At 45.2% G+C, this 19834-nt stretch overlaps 1 protein-coding gene across 1 annotated transcript in view; it reads right to left on the bottom strand.

Annotated features, from left to right (window-relative positions):
• POLR1B (RNA polymerase I subunit B) overlaps positions 1 to 19834 on the bottom strand; it is a 754587-nt gene that overhangs the window by 224839 nt on the left and 509914 nt on the right. The window contains exon 9 of the mRNA XM_069607790.1: positions 19087 to 19368. Coding sequence (XP_069463891.1) covers positions 19087 to 19368 — 282 coding nt within the window. The remainder of the gene's footprint in view (positions 1 to 19086; positions 19369 to 19834) is intronic.

Here is a 19834-nt window from a genome sequence, read left to right as displayed (position 1 = left end):
GATCCCGTGCAGTGCAGGAGTCCCCCGACGTCCTCCCTCTTGTCCCCACGACTGAGGCCCAGGAACAGCGAGATCTGTAGGAACTGCCAGGAACCAACGACTTCAGCAGCATTTGTTTCTTCATACAAGTTACTGTGCCAACCCGATTGAAAGAATGCCACTCTCGCTGTGAATGTTCGTGAAACTTTCCCAACTTTACAGGCCTAATCAGCTTGTGACCCGACATATGATTCTTTTTCACCTAAACTACTTCTGAGAACTTTTGCAAAGACTTTACTGTTTGAGACCAGAACTACTCTTTCCTATCCAGAACACTAGCCCATTGACTTTGGCCTAGGCCTATTGACTTGAATTGAACTCTTCTGGTGAACTGAAACCATTTGCACTGTCTAACAAGTATATGTGATCTATTCTACTTACCCTGTCTTTTACCCACTTCTAAGTTAACTGAACTGCTATTTTGCTCCTACTTTTGGGGAGCTCAAACTGTCATGTATTGAAGTGTATTGGTATATAATATTAAGTTGTCTTCTAGTGAAATGTTTTCTAAATGATTGTGTAATAAATTAATGTGTTTTACCAAGAAACCTTAAGTATAAGTGTCTACTTGAATAACTGTGATTTAAAGTCCCCTGTGTAATTGCTTGTACTGCTCACATTCACTCGAGAGAAGTCTGGCTGCTCAACTCGCTACCAAAAACTGTGTGGTACAGACTTATACCAAAGGTTGGTTTGGCTAACACTTATAGTCCTAATTGTGTGTAGTTTTCCCAGAGGCTACTGCATGCAATTCTGTCTAACAAGCACCGACTAAAAACTACTTCATTTTTTAAAAGGAATATTTTGAAAAAAGTTCAGGTACAGCTATGGGTGCGACTTTCGCACCGAGTCTAGCAAACCCTTATGTAGCAGAGAAGGAGAACATCTACAACCAGACAAATCCATTCTCTGAGAAAATAACACTGTGGTCAAGATATATCTATGAAATACTGATGATATTTGAAGGCACCGATGCAGATCTCACAAAGTTTATGACCTGAATTAACTCAAGAAACAGGTTTCTGAGTTTTAGTGAAGCACACAGTCGCTCCGAAGTTAACTTTCTGGATTTGATATTATGTGCTGAAGATGGAAGAAAAAAAAGCAGAGTCTTGCATAAACCCACAGATAGGAATTCTCTCCTCTTATTCCAGAGTTACCACCCGAGAAGTTTAAGAGAAAACCTACCATTTGGACAATTCCTAAGATATAGGAGGAACTGCACAATGCTAAATGATTATGATCAGCAGTCAAGCAATCTAGTGCTGGAATTGAGAAACCGAGGTTACCCAAGACACAAAGTGAAACGACCAAAAAAAAAACATGCAAGTAACATCCCAAGAGAGACAACCCTGGAACAACACAGGCCCAGACCAGATACACCAGATACCATTACAGCAGTCTCCAGTTTCTCTCCACTGGTCAACCCAATTAAAAAAGACGTCACCAGACTCTGGCTGATACTTAATGTAAGCACGTCCAATATTGTACTCCCCAGATTTGCAATGAAACGGAGACGAAATCTCCGGGACTGTCTTGTTCAGACATATAAAGAACCCACAGAACAGACCAGTAATACCAAATCAGGCCCAGTAGGTCATGCACCGTGTGGACAGTGCAACGTGTGTCCACTTACGCAAATGAGTGCATCAACGGACATAGGCTGGAGGTACCCCAGGCAACAAAATTTCTAAAGCAGCAGTGCAATCTATATCATCACATGCCTGTGTAATCGAAGATACATTGGCATGATATCACACCTGGGTGAAATTCGGTCATGTATTAGAACTAAGAAAATGACCGCTCCACTTGTAGAGCATTTCGTGCAGAAGGGCCACGGCCCCTCAGATTTCACTTGGACCATTGTGGAAAAGATCCTGATTCCATGTAGAGGCGGTCATCTACATGCAGCCCTATTTAGAAGGTAACAGCTTCGGATCTTCTGCCTAGGTACTGACAAGAAAGGCCTGAATGAGAATACAAGTGGGAAAACTCTGGCGACCCTATGAGTACACCGAGATGGCCTAATGGGATGCATCACACTCTATGACTCAGATTATACGACCCGCACCTCCCGGGCAGCTACTCTGCCCGCCTGCGCCCCGGCTTATGCCCAGGTGTTCACCTGAAGAGCACACACTAAGAGGTGCAGCAATTTAGTTGGATATGACACTTCCCCTTAGTGGAGAATGGCCGCTTTACCCGGCATAATAATATCGCTGCAGTGCCCTGAGCAAAAACACATGGTCAAAATAAATTAGGTGCACTATGAAATAAATCATGACGATTGTGCACAATATGATATAGTATCCAGATGATTCACAGTGATTGCATACCATGCTAGACACACTAGTCAAAAACCAGCAGGAATCCATATCGTCTTGCCCAAACCATGCACCCTCCAAAATGGAGGTCCCGGTCTGGGTAGTAACAAGTCCCGCTATCCGTGCATGCGCGATGAGTAAGAGTGTCTTGCTGCACGCATGCACGATGAATAGGAGGATTCAGTAGAGCCGTATATTGTCAAACAGCCGCAGCAACCTTCATAACACTGCTGTCTAGGCGCGAACTAGACGGCATAAGAGGTAAGAGAGACAGTCGTCTATTGAGACACCCATATGCGACTAGGTGCTCAATCTCCACTTCTGATAAAACAGGCACCGCGATTTCTGCAGGTGATCTGCAAACACGCAGTTGCACTGTACCTTTTTGCACAAAATAACATAAAATATGTAAATAATGAATGATGTAGTACAGAAACGCCCTGTATACCATTTTACCCATTAGTGATATTACTATGCATTTAGGTAACAAGGATTACTAAACAGTCTGAATTTGAAGAGGCAACTATGACCTAAGGGAGTTGAGGCAAAGTGCTGCACTGTGCATTAAGTAAGAAAAACACCACAGTACCTGTTGGCTACGGTATTGAACAGTGATGCCTTAAAAGCAACATAATTAAGATATTGTTATCTCTTCCCTCCTCTCCCTGCCCCGCTCCATCCCCCTACAGGTGCAGGAGCAAATAGTGGTCTCAACCGGATTACGGTGCACAAAGGGGGACCGTTGCCCTGAAGAAAGTGGTATAAACCATACAAACCACTGAAACCGGTTGACCTAAGAATAAAGGTTTCTGTGGCCTCCAGAATACTAAGGAGCCCACATTAGAGGAAACTTGGTGCACAACACATGGTGCACATAGCTGCTTAACCATGGAGCCTTGTTTTTTTTAACATTGTGGCAGGTCGCTAAATATGGTTATTAAAAGCAATTACTAAAAACTTGTATGACTTCCAGCACCTAATCGGGGCATGGCCAATTAACACCTCTAAAGTGCTTTTATAATCAACCAATTTGTCTGTTTTTTCTCATTTGTGCCTACTAGCTAGGGCAAGCCTCTTCTTCTGTCCCCTCAACCTAGATAAGCGGTGCAGCACCGCAATCTAGGGTCTAGCAACTCTAAAAGGGACTAGAAAGAATGGTTGGAGGGCAAAATATAGAGTGTATTTATTTACATAACAAAAATAACAATAACTAAATACTTAACCTGTCTCCACAGTGTGTGAACAGGAAAGAATTGGTTACAGGTTATCTATCCAGCCCCAGTCCCCGTGTGTGTTATTTGCCAAACATTTCCCTCTAGTTGCCCTCATTCATGCCACTATAGCACTGGGACGAGGAAGAGGGGACTAGGAGTGGTACACACTAACATGTCATTTCACCACTCTGGCACTGCGACGAGGAAGAGGCCTGAAGACCGTTGAGGGGGTCAGGAATGTCCCCAGCACACCAATAACTATCATCAGGCAACTAGACTTGAGGACTCACACCAGGTGCATAAAAGGAAAGGCCAGCATGGAGACAACGAAAGGTCGGCTGTGCATTTCGGGCCTGCAGGTGGAGAAATCCTGTTGAAGAGGAGGCTGCTGAGGAAGATCCTGCCTGGAGGCTGGGAGGCCGGCATATAACCCAGAGAGACTGACGCTGAGGCTGGAGCGTGCCGTGAGAGGGTCACAGTGGTTGGGGCCTCCCTGATTGAGTGCTGTGTGGGGCACGGACGAGAGCCTGTTGCTGCAAGCTACTGGCAGCATCCACGAGAGGCGAGCGTAGTTGCCGGCAACCCACAGAGGGACCAGCAGAGTGAGCGCAGCTCGCAATACTATGGAGACCTGTATGCAGAGCAGAAGCAGAGGAAGGAAGCCGCCAGGAACTGGTGAGTGAACAAAAGGGAACACTTGTACCGGGGCACTCCTGGGGTCTATGACACAACTAAGAACTATTGAATACCGAACTAATGGAAAGCTTTGAAAAACCTATGAATGGAATGCAAGTTTGTGTGAAGCACACGTGATCTATCCTGAAAGGCAAAAAACGAATATTATGAGATACAATGAAAAGCAACTAATCAATATTACTGAAGAGTGTGAAAGTAATGTCGTGCAGGAAAGAGAACACCACAGAGTGAACTGTATGAAAAGAACACCGTGGAAAAGCCAAGAAACTGGCAAAGAGGAAAACACATTTTGGCAAAGCCAAATGTTTTGCGAACAGAAAGCAAAGTGAATGCGAATCAGTACACAGGTGTAGAGATAAAATAACCTGTGTGCGCAAGAAAGCCTAGCCTAGGGTTACAGGTTGCGTGACCTGTAATGGGTAGACCATGTGGTCCGACAACTGCGCCTAGACCGAGAATACCCTATCTGTGAAAGTTAAACGCATATACAAAGGAGATTACTTAAGTGAAGCAGAAGAAAGCAGTCTGAATAAGCTGTCAAGGAAACAGGAGGTGTGCAAAGTTTACCTGGAACTGGTCTTTGAATATTAAGAGACTGAAACGAAGTGTGAACTGGCAAGCTGGACAAGTTGAAGTCTTGGGAAAGGGAAACCGAAGACCTTATGAACTTTGTCAGCTTGAGGAAGGGACTATTGAGGCTTTGTTGGAACTGTGTTGTCTTCTTGGGTAAGGGAACCCCAAGATCCTTTTGGAACTGTCTTGAACTTGGGGAAGAGGAGCTGGAAGGCAAGCTAAGAGCTGGAAGAAACTCAGAACTTTATTTTAGAACACTACTTGATTTGTTGTTGACATCCCTACACATTGTTTAGCTTTAGTTGTGAGGACAAGTATAGGTTTTGGACACAGACAGACCTTTAAGTTGAATTTATTGACTAAGACTATCCTTAGTTTCTTTAGGTAGGGAAATCACACCTTAACATAGGGCAAGTTAGGCCATCAACCATCTTGACTTTTGTTAATAAAACTATTTTGTTTGAACTTTGAATCTGTTGTCCGTGTCTTGCTTCATGATGCATTCACAAATGGTGTAAGGCATGGGATGCGGCTCAACCGATGCAAGTTGGGGAACCCTAAAATTTGAGAAGTTAAGCGCCAGAGCATCAGACCCATCAGTGGCCATAAAGGGCTCTATTGGGTTTGATATTTGTAGTAGTGGGGAGGAGATTATTCCTCCAGGTGAAAGAAGACTGATAGCCACTGATTTGATTCTAATTCCACCCACGGATGCTTATATCGGACTAGCACCCAAATCTGGTCTAGCATGAGGATTTGCGATTGATGCATTAGCTGGAGTTACAGACCCAGACTTTAGAGGCGATGTTAAGGTGTTGTTACAAAATCACGGGAAAGATCCATTCCAATTCCACAAAGGGGATAAAATTGCTCAAAGGGTGCTAAACGGGTCCCCGTTAGTCGGATGATGGATCGATGGAGCTTGAGGCTCGATTGACCGGAAAAAATTGAGTGAACTCTTGGAAAAATCACAAAACGCAGTATAAGCTCGAGAGCTATAGCACGAGGACTCCCAACACTTGAACGTGCGGTAAAAATCTGAAGATGGCTGCCAGAGAAGGGGCTTAGGTAGAGGGCAGTCATTGGCCGGGGGCAGTATGACCCAGAGACCAGTGATTGGTTGTTAGGAGAAAGACAGTTCAGAAGTGAAACTGAAACTGATTTTTTCTTTACCGCGGATTCCCAGCCGGACGACAGGGAATATTCACGAGCATGTGAATCCATGCCAGACCCCATGCTGGAGAACTCGAGGTTTTGGAGTGGGAGATTAACACCTGATGCCCCCTTTCAACCATGAACCCAGAAAAGGCAAGGAGGAAGAACCCAAGTCCCATCCAGATCATGCCTTTTTGCCCAAAGGAACTACCCCTTATTGGCTAAAGAATTTTTACAAGTCCTATCTGAGCCAGAGGGTCGTGAGAAAGGGGGGACACTTACTTTTCAAAACATGGGAGGAGACACTGTTAGAGAGATGTATCATTTGTATGCTTCATCCCTATCCTAGTCAGATCCCCAGCACTTGTTGCTGGACTTCTGGATCTTTTTCTTTAATACTGAATGAGTGGAGGCGTTTTCCACTCCTTCATTCTTCTGGGCTGTCTTTTGGAACTCTATTTGTTGTATTTAACCTGTACTAAGGAGTCTAGTTTCTCCACAACTCTTAAAGGCATCTGTATTTTACTATTGCAGCACACAGTTCCTTATGGGCAGTGTTGCTGGGGACTCTTGGGGGGTATGACGTCCTTTCGTCGCGGGATGTTTTTTCGTTGGGTTTTTTATCGCAAATTTTTTTGGGGAAAAAACCCATCAAATTTTTTAGAAAATGAGAGGGTTGGGGGGAACCCCCCCAAAAATAATTTGATGGGTTTTTTCCCCAAAAAAAAAACTAATAAAAACTAAAAAAAAAAGGCAGTAAAAAACCCTGCGAAAGAACATCCCGCCATGAAATGAGACAGAACCCTCTTAGGGTCCTCCTTTGAGATCATTTTCTTTATCCTAGAGTAACTACTATATAATATATATGGCGTAAAGCGCTATATAAATTCAATAAACATAAACCTAATAAATATAAACTACAGTTCTTAAGGATACTTAGCATCTCTCCTAAAACTTTATAGTCTGAGAGATTGGCACACACCACCTTCTGTGGAGTGCCAAAGGGATACGTAGTATCCCCCTTTTCTCTGCTCCTGTGACTTTTTAATCACATAGACAATCTCCTAGTCATTACTGGTGGCAGTGGACGTGTTCTACCAACTATTGTGTGATTTTTCTACTGCACGCTATGTCCATAGCCAGTGAACAATAGGGGCACCCAAGTACCAACTTGCGGGCTCCCTTCTTTTTCCGCCATTACTAGCGTGGTTGTCCTTTGTAAGTCCTTAGACGATCCTGGGAGGGGGAGGCCTGTGTTTGTGTGTGTGTGTGTGTGTGTGTTTTGCCTTTGGCGGGAACCCTTGGGTGTTCCCGCCTAGGCTCCAGAGTGTCTGGGCAGGCAGGAAGTGGGGGAGGAGTTTTCCACTCCCCTGTCCTTTGTCTGCCAGAGTGCCTGTATAGAACCAGCTCCGACTCCGACTGGGGGTCTGTCTGTCCTGATTGGACAGCCAAACGCCCCTTTCGTTCAGTTGCGGAGAGAGACAGCTGGAACTATATAAAAGGTGAGGCTCCTGGAGTGAAAAGCAAGTCGGCCACTGGAAGCTGAAGTAATCCATGAAAAAGACGACCAGAGACGCCTGCAGACCCTTTGCAACATCGTGAAGCGACCACTGCTGTCCTGACCCTGTTTTCTCTGCGACAGAGGAGCTCTGAAGAGGATGACTCCTTCCCTTAGGCTGGTGGAAACAACCAGTCCCAAGACACACTTTGATTTGAGCCATCTCCCGAGGTCCTGTGAGTTTCCAGCGATGCGCTACCCCAACACTAGGAGACCTGCTGCTCATATCGAGTGCATTGTCGTGGAAAGGTTGAATCCGCCCTAATCTTTGCTGAAGCTTCAAGGAAACAGCAGAGATCCAATCCAACTCGGACAGACCCCGCCCATTAGAGTGCGACCTGCAGGAAGCTAAGAAGATTTACTGGGCGAATCGTGTCCTTTGTTGGTGCTGGAGAAAAAACACCAAAACAGCAGAGTGACCAGAGAAGCTGCTGAAAGTCGTGCCAGAGATCCTCCCTCGAGACTGCTGCTGAAAGATCCAGTCTATTGTCCTGTCATTCAGTCATCAGACCAAGGCATCCAGAGGTCGGGTCCACAGCTGCAACATCACGGAACATCCACTACGAACATTTTCTTCTAACCTCAGGTACTGTGGGGAACAAGGTATTGCTTACCTGATTCCAGAAAGTTGCTCCAGGACATTGGAGTGCACATAGGTGTCCAGGGAAACCCCCTCTAACCGCTGACTCAAGCCGCTGCTCGTGTCCCTTTAGCAAGTCCTTTAACAGGGTCTCCAACGTTGGTTAAGCCTTCTTGTATCTTCCTTCCTAGAGACTAGAAAGTATCCACAGGAACTTTTGATTTCTACTGCTTTGCAAGACTTTAAGCGGCTACAAACTGCCTTTTAGCTAGAGTTGGATTTTTGACTTTGAAAGACTTGCTGTGCCGAGAAACTGCCTTTAGAACCTGACGCTCTGATAGGGTAACACTAACCGACTGTTTTCCTTCCCAAAAATCACTATCTTAACTGTCAAACTCCTGTAACAATTGTATGTGTTCAGCAACTACCAACTAAGAAGTGACCCTTTGAAAGTATTGAAAAGTATACCTATGTGTGATGGTTTATGGTGCTAAGTATTTGACAGTGACTTATGAAAATATAATAAATCTATATATTAATATACATATATGTGTGTTTCTTTGCTGTGCTTTACTTACTGGGTTCAGTGTACTTACCTACAAGCTCACATCTTCCTCTTAAGTTAAACCCGATTGCTCGACAACTCTACAAACCACTGGGATAGCTTATAAATTCTTACTACCTAGTAGGACTTTAGGAAAACTCCCCTAACAGACAGCACTTCAGAGGGCTTGGTAAGAACGCAGTTGGTTGTGCCTAAAAGTTAAAAACAAGTGGTCCTAGAGATAGCCCATTCACATTTGACGAGAGGCGATCTGGGACAGTCCAAAACTCAAGCCCAAATAACTAATAGATTTTACTGGCGCAGAATACATGCTGATATCAAAAACTTTATTCAGGCTTGTGAAATCTGCCAGAAGACTAGCACTTATATACCACCACCAGTTCTTTTAAATTCATTACCAATAATTGAGATTGCTTTCTCAAGTATTGGTATGGACATTGTGGGACCACTAGAAACTTCCAGACTGGTAAATACATTGTGGTAACTGTGGACTAAGCAACATGTTAACCAGAGGTCTTTCCACTGAGAGTCAACAGCACCAAACACATTTTGAAGCACCTGCTCCCTTTCTGACTCCCCCCGACCCACCCGAGAAGAGTTTCCAAAGGAAAGCTTAACCGACCAAGGCTCTACTTCCATGAGCAAACTCATAGGGGGAAGATAGACAACTGTTATAGATCAACACACTACAAACATCAGTATAGCATCCCCACACAAATGGCCTTTTGGAAAGATTTAAAACTCTAAAGACCATACTACGGACGTTGGTGGAACAGGATGTAGGAACTGGGATCATATGATTACATGGTCTTTGTTTGCAGTTTGAAAGACCCCTCAGGCCTCCACAGGATTTTCCCTGTTTGAGTAACTTTATGGGTGGTAACCCCAGGATGTCCTGGATATGTTGAGGGAAACTTAGGAGGAGAGAGAAGAAGCCCCAATCCCTCTCTTCAAAACTGCAACTAGGCTTAAAGAACATATGACGGCTGTTAGATTAGATCTTTAGTTCAGACTCGCATGGTCAAAGCACAGGAACAAAAGAAAACCTCTTATGAGGGAAAGGTCTCTAAGGACCTTTTCCATAGGTCACAATGTATTCGTGCTTTTGCCCACTTCTGAATATAAACTTGTATCTAAATGGCATGGACCAAATGAGGCACTGGAACAAATGGGTATCTGTAATTATAAAATTTCACAACCGGACCACTGTCTAAACACCCAAGTCTACCATATAATTCTGTTAAAGTAATGGAGAGAAAATCCTTCGCCGTACCATGCTATCATGTTGCCAGAGCATAGGGATATAATGCCTTAATTTCCTCAGATCTCAGAAATAACCAAAAGCAAGACATGTATGGTCATATAAAACAGTTTACTGACTTGTTTGGAGAGGAGCCCAGAAGAGTGAAGGATATTTATCACCACATCCGCACTCCAGAAGGCAAAGTGGCACATTTAAAACCTTACCGATTACCAGAGTCTCAAAAAGATACCATAATTCAGGAAGTTAAGCAAATGCTTGGGGCCAACATCATTTAACCTTCTAATAGTCCCTGGTCCTCGCTTATCGTGTTGGTGGCAAAACCCAATGGAAGGTGGAGGTTTTGTATAGACTTTAGAAAGGTGAATGCCATCTCTGCCTTTGACCCTTACCCAATCCCAAGTATTGACGATATTATCAACCGGCTGCGAAATGCAGCCTACCTTTCAACAATAGATCTCACGAAAGGTTATTGCCAAGTTCCTCCATATGAACCTGACGGAGAGAAAAAAGCCTTTGCTACTTCTATAGGACTGTTTCAGTTCAAAGTTCCCACATTTCATCTACATGGTGCTCCAGCTAAATTTCAAAGATTGATGGATACCATATTACAGTCTTATTCAGACTTTTGCAGAGACTATACAGGCGACAGTGATACATAGCAAGACATGGGAAGATCATTTGTACCACCTCTACGCAGTCATGAGAGTGTTAAGAAAAGCTGGGTTACCTGCTAACCCCAGAAAATACAAATTAGCCCAATCTGCGGTTAAATATCTAGGGATTTCTGTGGGTAATGGTACTGTCCAACCCCAACAGGAGAAGGTTCGAGCTGTTCTCAATACCCCCACGCCAAAACCCAAGAAAGATCTCAGAGGCTTTTTGGGGTTAATAGGGTACTACTGCTGGTTCATTCCAAACTTCTCAAGTAAAACCTCCCGATTAACTGAAAAACTGAAAAATGCTGAGCCATAAAAGATCAGATGGGATGAGGAAGACGAGATCTGTTACACGACCTTAAAACAAACCCTATGCCAAAGTCCCATTTTGAAATTAGAAGAGTTCTCTAAGGAGTTCATCCTCCAGACTGATGCATCCTTAATGGGTCTGGGATTTGTCTCATCTTAAAACCACGATGGATTGGAACACTCAATATTATACATCAGTCGGAAGTTGTTTTTACCAGGGAAAAAAACGACTCAGTTGTTGAGTTAGAAGCACTGACATTCACATGGGCGGTGATACATCTCAAATACTATGTCTTGGGTCGTAAGTATCGACTGATTACGGACCACTCCTCTTTGGTGTGGATTAGTCAGAGGAAGAAACCCTATGATATGATAATTTATTTGTATCGCGCTCGTACACAAGTGTTTGAGCGCGACCAGGCAAGGGAGGAGAAACGGGAGAACAAAACAACGATCTTACTAGGCCCAGTGACATTGAGAACGCGCAAGTGCATGGGAGAGGGGAAAAAGTGCATGGAAGGAGGAGAAAGGAAAGCGCAGAGCAGTGGAGAACAGATAAATAATAATATAGATAATAGAGGCAATAAACAGTGGTAGTGCAGCCAACAAGTGGCAAATGCTGTGTTTACGGCAGCAGACTGGGTAAGTCTGAATAAGTGCAGAAAAATATGAAAATGGGGGGGGAGGCTGCATGAGTGCAGATACAGTCCCCAGTGCAAGGGGTGGCCAGGAGGCAGTGCAGGAGGGTGAGCAGGTACCTTGGCCCAGGGCACAGAAGGTGGTCAGGTGCACAGTGCCAAGAGAGCAGATCACCAAGGGAGAGGTGGGGCGAAGGCAGAAGCAAAGAGGAAGGTCTTGAGGTGCTTACGGAACCAGAGATGATTCTCCTCTTTTAGAGTGGCAGGGAGGCTGTTCCAGAGGGAGGCCCCAGCCGAAGACAGATCTACACCCAGCTCATTTCTTTGAAAAGCAACTGACCTTGAGGGTGTTAGAGGTAGAGGAGCGAAGAGCTCGAGAGGGGAAATATTTGCAGAGGGATAGCTGAAGGTATTTTGGACCCAGGCCCCAGAAGGCCTTGTGGACAATTCAGAGGGTTTTAAATTTGATCCTTGCATCCGCTGGGAGCCACTGGAGAGATTTCAGAGCTGGAGAGATACGATCCCAGGGCTTGAGGACAAGGACAAGTCTCACAGTCCTGTTCTGGATTAGTTGTAGAGGGTGGAGAGTAGAGGAAGATAGATTTAGAAAGAGGCTGTTACAATAGTCCACCTAGAGAGCACCAGAGATGGGGAGACAGTGAGCAATGTGGTGAAGGAAAGAAAACACCACGGAGTGAGCTGCATGAAAAGAACACATTGTGGCAATGTCAATCTTAGGGTTATGCAGTGGTTCTTGGACCTTCAACCCTATTGCTTCTCTGTGGAACACCGGAAAAAGCGGAACACCGGGAGGGCAAGGTAACATGGCCTTCCCCCCGGTTTCCATATGAAGCAAAAACTGTACAACAGCATAGGGGTAGGGTATGTGAGAAACCTGAGGGTATCCTCACACCTACTCCCCTTGGATCCTCTGCTCAGGTGACCAGGAAAAGGCCATCGCTTTTGGATCACACTAACATGTAATTTCACCACTCTGGGACTGAGATGAGGAAGAGGCCTGAAGACCGTTGTGAGGGTCAGGCATGTCCCCAGCACATCAAGTGGCACAGCGAGTAGAGCGCTCGCTTTGACATCCCGACAGGGCAAAACTCAGCCTTTCATCCTTCCGAGGTCGATAAATGAGCACCACACACCGTGGGTAATAATAAGCAGCGCTCAGATACCTGAGGGTTTGTAGCGCTATATAAATGCGAAATTATTATTATTATTATTATTAACTATAGTCAGGCAACTAAACTTGACTCACACCTGCAACCTGTTAAATGGTTGCAGGTGTATAAAAGGAGAGGCCAGCAGGGAGACGAGGAGAGAAGCCAGGCCAAGCTTTTCGGGCCTGCGAGTGGGGAAATCCTCTTGAAGAGGAGGCTAGCCAAGGAGGGTCCTGCCTGGAGGCCAGGACGCCGGCATATACACCGGAGAGACTGCAACGCTGAGGCCAGAGCGGGCCGTGTGAGGGTCACAGTGGTTGGGGCCTCTCTGGTTGAGTGCCCACAGCATAAGCTGTGGGGCACGGAAGAGAGCCTGTTGCTGCAAGCTACAGTCAGTGTCTGCGAAAGGTGAGCAGAGCTGCCGGCAACCCACAGAGGGATAAAGCAGAGTGAGCGCAGCTCGCAATACTACGCAGACCTGTATGCGAGCAGAAGCAGAGGAAGGAAGCCGTCCGGAGGAGTAGCCAGGGACCGGTGAGTGAACAAAAGGGAACACTCATAACAGAGCGCTCCTGGGGGCTACGACATGGCAAAAGTAATTGTCGAACTAACGTAATGAGATGTACGAGCTAAAGTGAACCCAAAGTGAAGGGTTGTTGTGAAAAATACGAAAAAGTTGAATTGCAAGTGAAAGAATATGAACTAAGAACTATTGAATACCAAACTAAAGGAAAGCTTTGAAAAACCTAGGAATGGAATGCAAGTTTGTGTGAAGCACACATGATATATACTGAAAGGCAAAGAACGAATCTTATGAAATACAATAAAAAGCAAGTAATGAACATTACTGAAGAGTGTGAAAGCAATGTGGTGAAGGAAGGAGAACACCACGGAGTGAACTGCATGAAAAGAACCCATTGTGGCAAAGTCAAGAAACTAGCAAAGAGGAAAATACATTGTGGCAAAGACAAAAGGTTTGGCAAAGAGAAAGGAAAGTGAATGTCAATTAGAATTCAGGTGCAGAGATAAAAGAACCTGTGTGTGCAAGAAAGCCTGGGGTTACCGGTTGCGTGACCTGTAATGGGTGGATCGTGTTGGTCTTACAACTGCGCCTAGACCGAGGATACCCTATCTATGAAATTTAAAGGCATATATGAAGGAGACTGCTTAAGAGAAACAGAAGTAAGCATTCTGTATAAACAGTCAAGGAAACAGAAGGAGTGCAAAAATGGACCTGGAACCGGTCTTTGAATATTAAGAGACTGAAACTAAGTGTCAGCTGACAAACTGGATAAGTTGACGTCTTGGGAAAGGGAAACCCCAAGACCTTATGAACTTTGTTGTGACCTTGAGGAAGGGAACCTCAAGGTCTTGTTGGAACAGTGTTGTCTTCTTGGGGAAAGGAACCCCGAAATCCCTTTGGAACTGTGTTGTCTTGTTGAGGGAAGGGAACCCAGAGACTTTGTGGAACTGTCTTGAACTTGGGGAAGAGGAGCTGGAAGTCTAGCTAAAAACTGGAAGCTGCTCAGAATTTTATTTTAGAACACTACTTGATTCGTTTTGACATCCCTCCAAATTGTTTAGCATTAGTTGCGAGGACAAGTATAGGTTTCGGACACAGACAGACTTTTGTTGAAACTATTGACTCAGACTACCTTAGTTTCTTTAGATACGGAAATCCCACCTTTGCATAAGGCCTTCAACCATCTTGACCTTTAAGTTATATTTTGCTTGAACTTTGAATCTGTTGTCTGTGTCTTGCTTCATAATGCCTTCACAGTGCCCTGGGATAAAATCCAGTACGGTTTTCTCAGATAAACCTTTTTCCAACTGTGTCGAAGGTACCGGATGAGCCGTAAATGGCCACAAATTCTGCCTGCCTCCAAAGAGCTGTGGCAGGGGGAGCAACAGCCAGATCCGGCTTGATACTTTTATGTCAGGGATTGCTCAGGAGAGACCACATCTCTGCGTTTGTCTGGGAAGCAGCCTGGGAAAGTTTGAATGTGCTGACCACCAGTAATTGGGTAGCAGCTATTTGTCTGAAAAGATGCACCCTGCTGATTGTAAACTGTGTCTGTACTACACTAACAAAATTTACGTTTAACCTGGGAGCCTGCATCCTTAATCTGACTAACCCTTGCTAGGGTCCAAGAGCATCACGAGAAGACCATGAGGATGCCCTTCTGCTGACAAAATCTGCAGTCAGCGAGATTAACTTGAGGTTAAAGGTAACTGAATGATTAGTGCTTACTTGCCTAATCTAGCAGGAACAGCCGGGTTATAAGAATCAAGAATGCCTGCGAGAATCAGACCTGAAGTGATGTAATCAGTCGAAAACCATGTGCACAAGTACCACTAAATCTCAAGGGGTATCAATACAGAAGCAAACAACTCTGCAGGTATCGGTGGGATTCCAATGAGTCTATTTCTTAACTGAACTGGGTCGGCCAGGTGCCGACATCAGCACTTGTTTGCTGCCACCACCCCAACTGACTGAATAACTGAAGCCCAGCACTGCCACTGATGAAGTCAGACTCTTACACCTTCCAAATGTTTGGCAAAATAGCATCTGGATATGATGGGACATTCCAGACCGCGGGTACTGACCAATGCGATTGACAGCATTCATAACAATGGATCTATGGTTAACATTGGGGTGTACCACAGCATTAGGACAATATTCCACTGAGCCAATTGGAAGCTGGCCTATTTCAGCCACTCATTACTATGGAAGACTGACCTCTGGTTGAGTGTACCCGGTTCTGTTACAAAATTGAGGGGGGTGAACACCAGAGAGTCACGAAACTAGATAAACGTAATGTTTATTTAGGGTAATTACAAAGCTGGGTCAACATAAAACACCATTTTCCAGATATATCCCTAGGACCTTTCTTTAAGTAACTAACAAGGGCAATTCATGGACTGACCTCTCGTTGAAATGAAAATCTGTTACCAAGTAAGGATGCCAGTTCTTCAAGTTTAAACAACAAGCCTCTGTGTTTTAGAACCCTCAATCCAAGGAATCGGTTCACGTGAGATGTTATTACTGCTCACTACGGAAAATATAACTCAACCCTAGAATGGCTTGACTTTAGGATACAGACAACAAAGTCTCTGTGTTTCGCAACCCTCAATCCAGGAATCCCTTCCTTGGATATATCTTCACAACTCAGTGACATACTGTCTTGGGAATTTGAATTGTCCCACACTACGTTATTGGCTCTTATATCTGTGGATTTAAGTCCTCTGTTTCTACTCATACACTTCTGGGAGACCTCTAGACTGGCTCTCGAGGACCCGATGTTTGCATGCATGGTAAGCCAGGAAAAGCAGACCCATGGTTAAATAGTGACAGAAGAACTCCCACGGCAGGCACCAAGTTGCAGGCAACTTTAATTTCCTCACATGCTTGATGGAAAGAGATTCTCACCACCTCCCTGTCCCAGGATCCAAGCTCTATTTCACCACCGCCTATTTTCGTCTGCCTCCTTGACAAACCACAATGGTCTCCTACCCAACAGGACCCCCCCCTGTGCCTCCTGTCCCCCACATTTTCTATTCACTATACTCCTCATTGATCTGCACCTGTACCTCCTTGATGCTCTGCCTCATGCTCCTGCTTTCAACCCTCAGCTCGCTCCTGTCAGGCTTGTAGCATGCCTGCTACTTCTCCCGCTTGTCTCTGCAGTCCTCCTCTACCACCTACTCTTCTGCTCCATCCTAGTGGTATTTCCTCAGATTACCTCCTCCATAATCCCCACTCCTTCCAACAGATTTTTCCCCAACCTCATTATTGCACTGCACCTCTCCTCTCCTGATGTCTCCTCCTCTGCCTCTTGATGTCTGTCCTAATACTCCTCCATAAGTACACTCCCTCCTCTCTTAATGTCTCAGACAATCTCCCACTGAAAAACATGTTCTCTTTTTTGGAGGTCATCTCCATCCAACATACTATGTACTCCTCTCACCTCCTTTAGCTTACCCTCCAGCCACCTCACTCCTGATGCTACTACGCACAAATCTTCATCCTCCTTACCTGTCTTCTGGCCACCTCTCGGTAGCCTTCTTCCTGTTGCTCCACCTCAATCTCCTCCTGCTCTCACCCCTAAAGTTCTTCTTCCACCTCCAAACACACACTCTCCTATCGAGAAATTCACAGACCTCCCTCTCAACTATGTTCAGGTGACTCTTTTCCAGGCTTCGAACTGCAATTGTTTGCAGCTCTGCCGCCACTTCCACTACTCCATCCTCGACAAGTGGGCACGCAGACTGAGCACTGTTGCATGCCGGTCACCATCTTGGAAAGGGCTGCTCTAGCGCAGATCTGTGTTTCAAATTTGTATGCTTTTCTACTCATCCACAGATGTTAAATCAGTATGACAAATGTGCCTTGTTGTCCATACACACTGTTTTCATGAGGGAGGCACTGTATGCAGGGTCTTTTCTCTGTGTGTAGGATTTGGCAAACCCTTCCTTCTTAGCATTCCCAATGCTACTTTGTCAGGGGTTGTAACCACCATGCAAAAAATGCCTTGCAGGGGATGGGGGTGGGGTCCCATGACTGCTGTAGAAAACAACTTTTGGGAATGTTTGTACCACAAGGGTGCTTAAGGGTTAAATGCATTACATACACATTGCTGCTTAAGGTGATGAGCCACTGCCAACAGATTGGGGTAAGAAGGGTTTGTCCACAGAGTCCTACCCACACTACCCCCCCCCCCCCAAGTCCAGCATCACATTGTAGGTAGTGGCGCTCAGCACCTTGGTCACACCATCCTTTACCCCAAGAATAAGGCTGGGGACTTTGACAAAGTTTTGAAGTCCCCCGAGATACTGAGCACTGGATTTGGTGTGCATAGGTATCACAAAAGCATTTGTGGTAACGCTAACTGGTGGGCCCATGACCTCAGATTACTAAAATAGACTTTCATTAAAGTGCCCTTACTTGCAACCTGAACAACATGAACGTGCCTTCAAATAAGGTAAAGTATTTTATTTTTTGTATTTTATTAGGTTTTATATAGCGCTTTACACCAAAGCGCTTTACATGAGGACAATAAGAATACATAACAAGCATTAACAACATGTGAGTCAAGTATCAGAAAACAGTATATAGAACAATTTACATGAACAATGTGGCATTACATGAGTGGTATTGGACCGTGGTGGGAGAGGTAGTAAAGATATAGGATGTAATTTAGGACTGTCGTGAAAGAGACAGCACAGGCGTTAGGATGGTAATTGGAGGAGGTAAGATTTGAGAGAAGTACGTATGGAGGAATAGGAGGAGATGGCATGGATAGGGGTAGGGAGACGGTGCCAGTGGAAAGGGACCAGAAGTTGAAAAGATTGGAAGCAGGATGGGGCACAGGGCAGAGGAGGGGGAGTGAGAAGGAAGAGATCAGCAGAACGAAGTGGGCGAGGGGGTGTATAGGAAGTGAGGAGAGAGGAAAGGTAAAGTGGGGCAAGACCACAAAGGGATTTAAAGGCGAGGCAGAGGAAGTTGAATTTGAGATGGGAGTGAAAGGAGAGCCAGCTTCGAGAGGCGAGAGAAAAAGAGATGTGATTGTGAGGAGCGAGAAGGCAGAGCGAGCGGATAGTGGTAGATGGATTTAAGTGGGGTTAGATGAGTGGAGGGGAGACCGAAGAATAGAGTGGAGCAGTAGAAGAGTCTAGAGAAGATGGAGGAAATAAGGAGTTTAGTAGCATGGAAGGTTAGGAAGGGACAGACTTTACGGATGTTATAGAGGTGGAAGCGGCAAGAGCGGGCAGTGAAAGAGGTATGGTGTGGGAGGGAGAGGTTGGAGTCGATGTGAAGGCCAAGATTGCGGGCGTGGGGAGAAATAGGGAGATGGGAAGAGGAAAAGAGAATGTGAGGAGGAGGGGAGTGGGGGGGGGGAAGAGTGTTAGCTGGGAAGAAAAGGACTTCCGTTTTGTCTGCATTTAGGGTGCGAAAGTGGGAGGACATCCAAGATTTGACAGTGGAAAGGCAGGAAGAGAGCTTGAGATGGATGTCAGGGGATGTCAAAGTACTAATGTTGTGACGCGTTTGTGTGAACAGCCATTTAAATAAATGTTCTATGTGTGTTACACTGTATCTTAACAACCCCATTGCCCTTCTGAAAGTGACCCTTCGCTGCTCAGACAAATCTACAAATCTACCAATAAGTGAGACAGGGAAAGCTTGTAGGAAATCCTGTTGCAGTTGCAGATTAGACTCCTTTATTCCTGAAAACAGGCCTGAGGGAAAATGTCAGGACAGCCATGATTACCATGAAGATAATAATATGCAGACATCACAAATAATCTTTGCTTTGAGAATATTTACAATTTGGTAAATGCTTACCCAAGGAGCACAGCAGAGCGGTCATGGGAACATTGTTCGAAGCATGCGTCACAATTTCACAGACAGCGGTCATGTGGTTCATAAGGCCACAGGGCTCTCCATCTGGTGTGTGGACTGGACACATAAACCCCCAGGACTCAGGCAGCAGCCGCCGCACCATGGTGGTCCGCATCTTGGCAAAAGCAGCGCCTCTGTGTACACAGCGGAAATGGGAGAGGTAGCGGATAAAGTTCAGTTTGTCTGCCACCACAGACAGACCAGAATCCTGCAGCATGCCCAGACCTTTCCAAAACAGATAAAGTGCATGAATGACATTTGCCAATGTTAAGAAAACAGTTGTCAAAATGGCAATTTCCACTGCAATTAAAACATCTGGATGACCTGCTTCATGCTGGTTTAAGTCCTCATCTACTGTCCTCCATATGTATGCCCACATTACAGTGAAAAGACTGCTGACACCATCACCAAACACGGTTTGCAATCACATAAGCTTGGTTGACTTCAACATCTGGATCCTCTAGACCAACCTCTCCCTTTGCAATGCAGTGGTTCACGACAAACGATGGGGGCTTAAACAACTAGTCTATAGTTCCACCCACTCAAAGGGGCACACTATACTTACCTTACTATTGCAAACAATGACTTATCAATTGCTCGTCTCCCAACCATATTCTGTCCACGCTCTTATACCTTTCAACACTCCCTGCCTCTTTTCTCTGCTCCCCAACCAAATCCTTTCTAAACTAAT

The sequence above is a fragment of the Ambystoma mexicanum genome, chromosome 4q (genome assembly GCF_040938575.1).
Source record: "Ambystoma mexicanum isolate Mex_15411 chromosome 4q, UKY_AmexF1_1, whole genome shotgun sequence".
Classification (NCBI taxonomy): Eukaryota; Metazoa; Chordata; class Amphibia; order Caudata; family Ambystomatidae; genus Ambystoma; species Ambystoma mexicanum.
The sequence above is the reverse complement of the archived record's forward strand: the minus strand, read 5'-3'. Positions and strand labels throughout refer to the sequence as shown.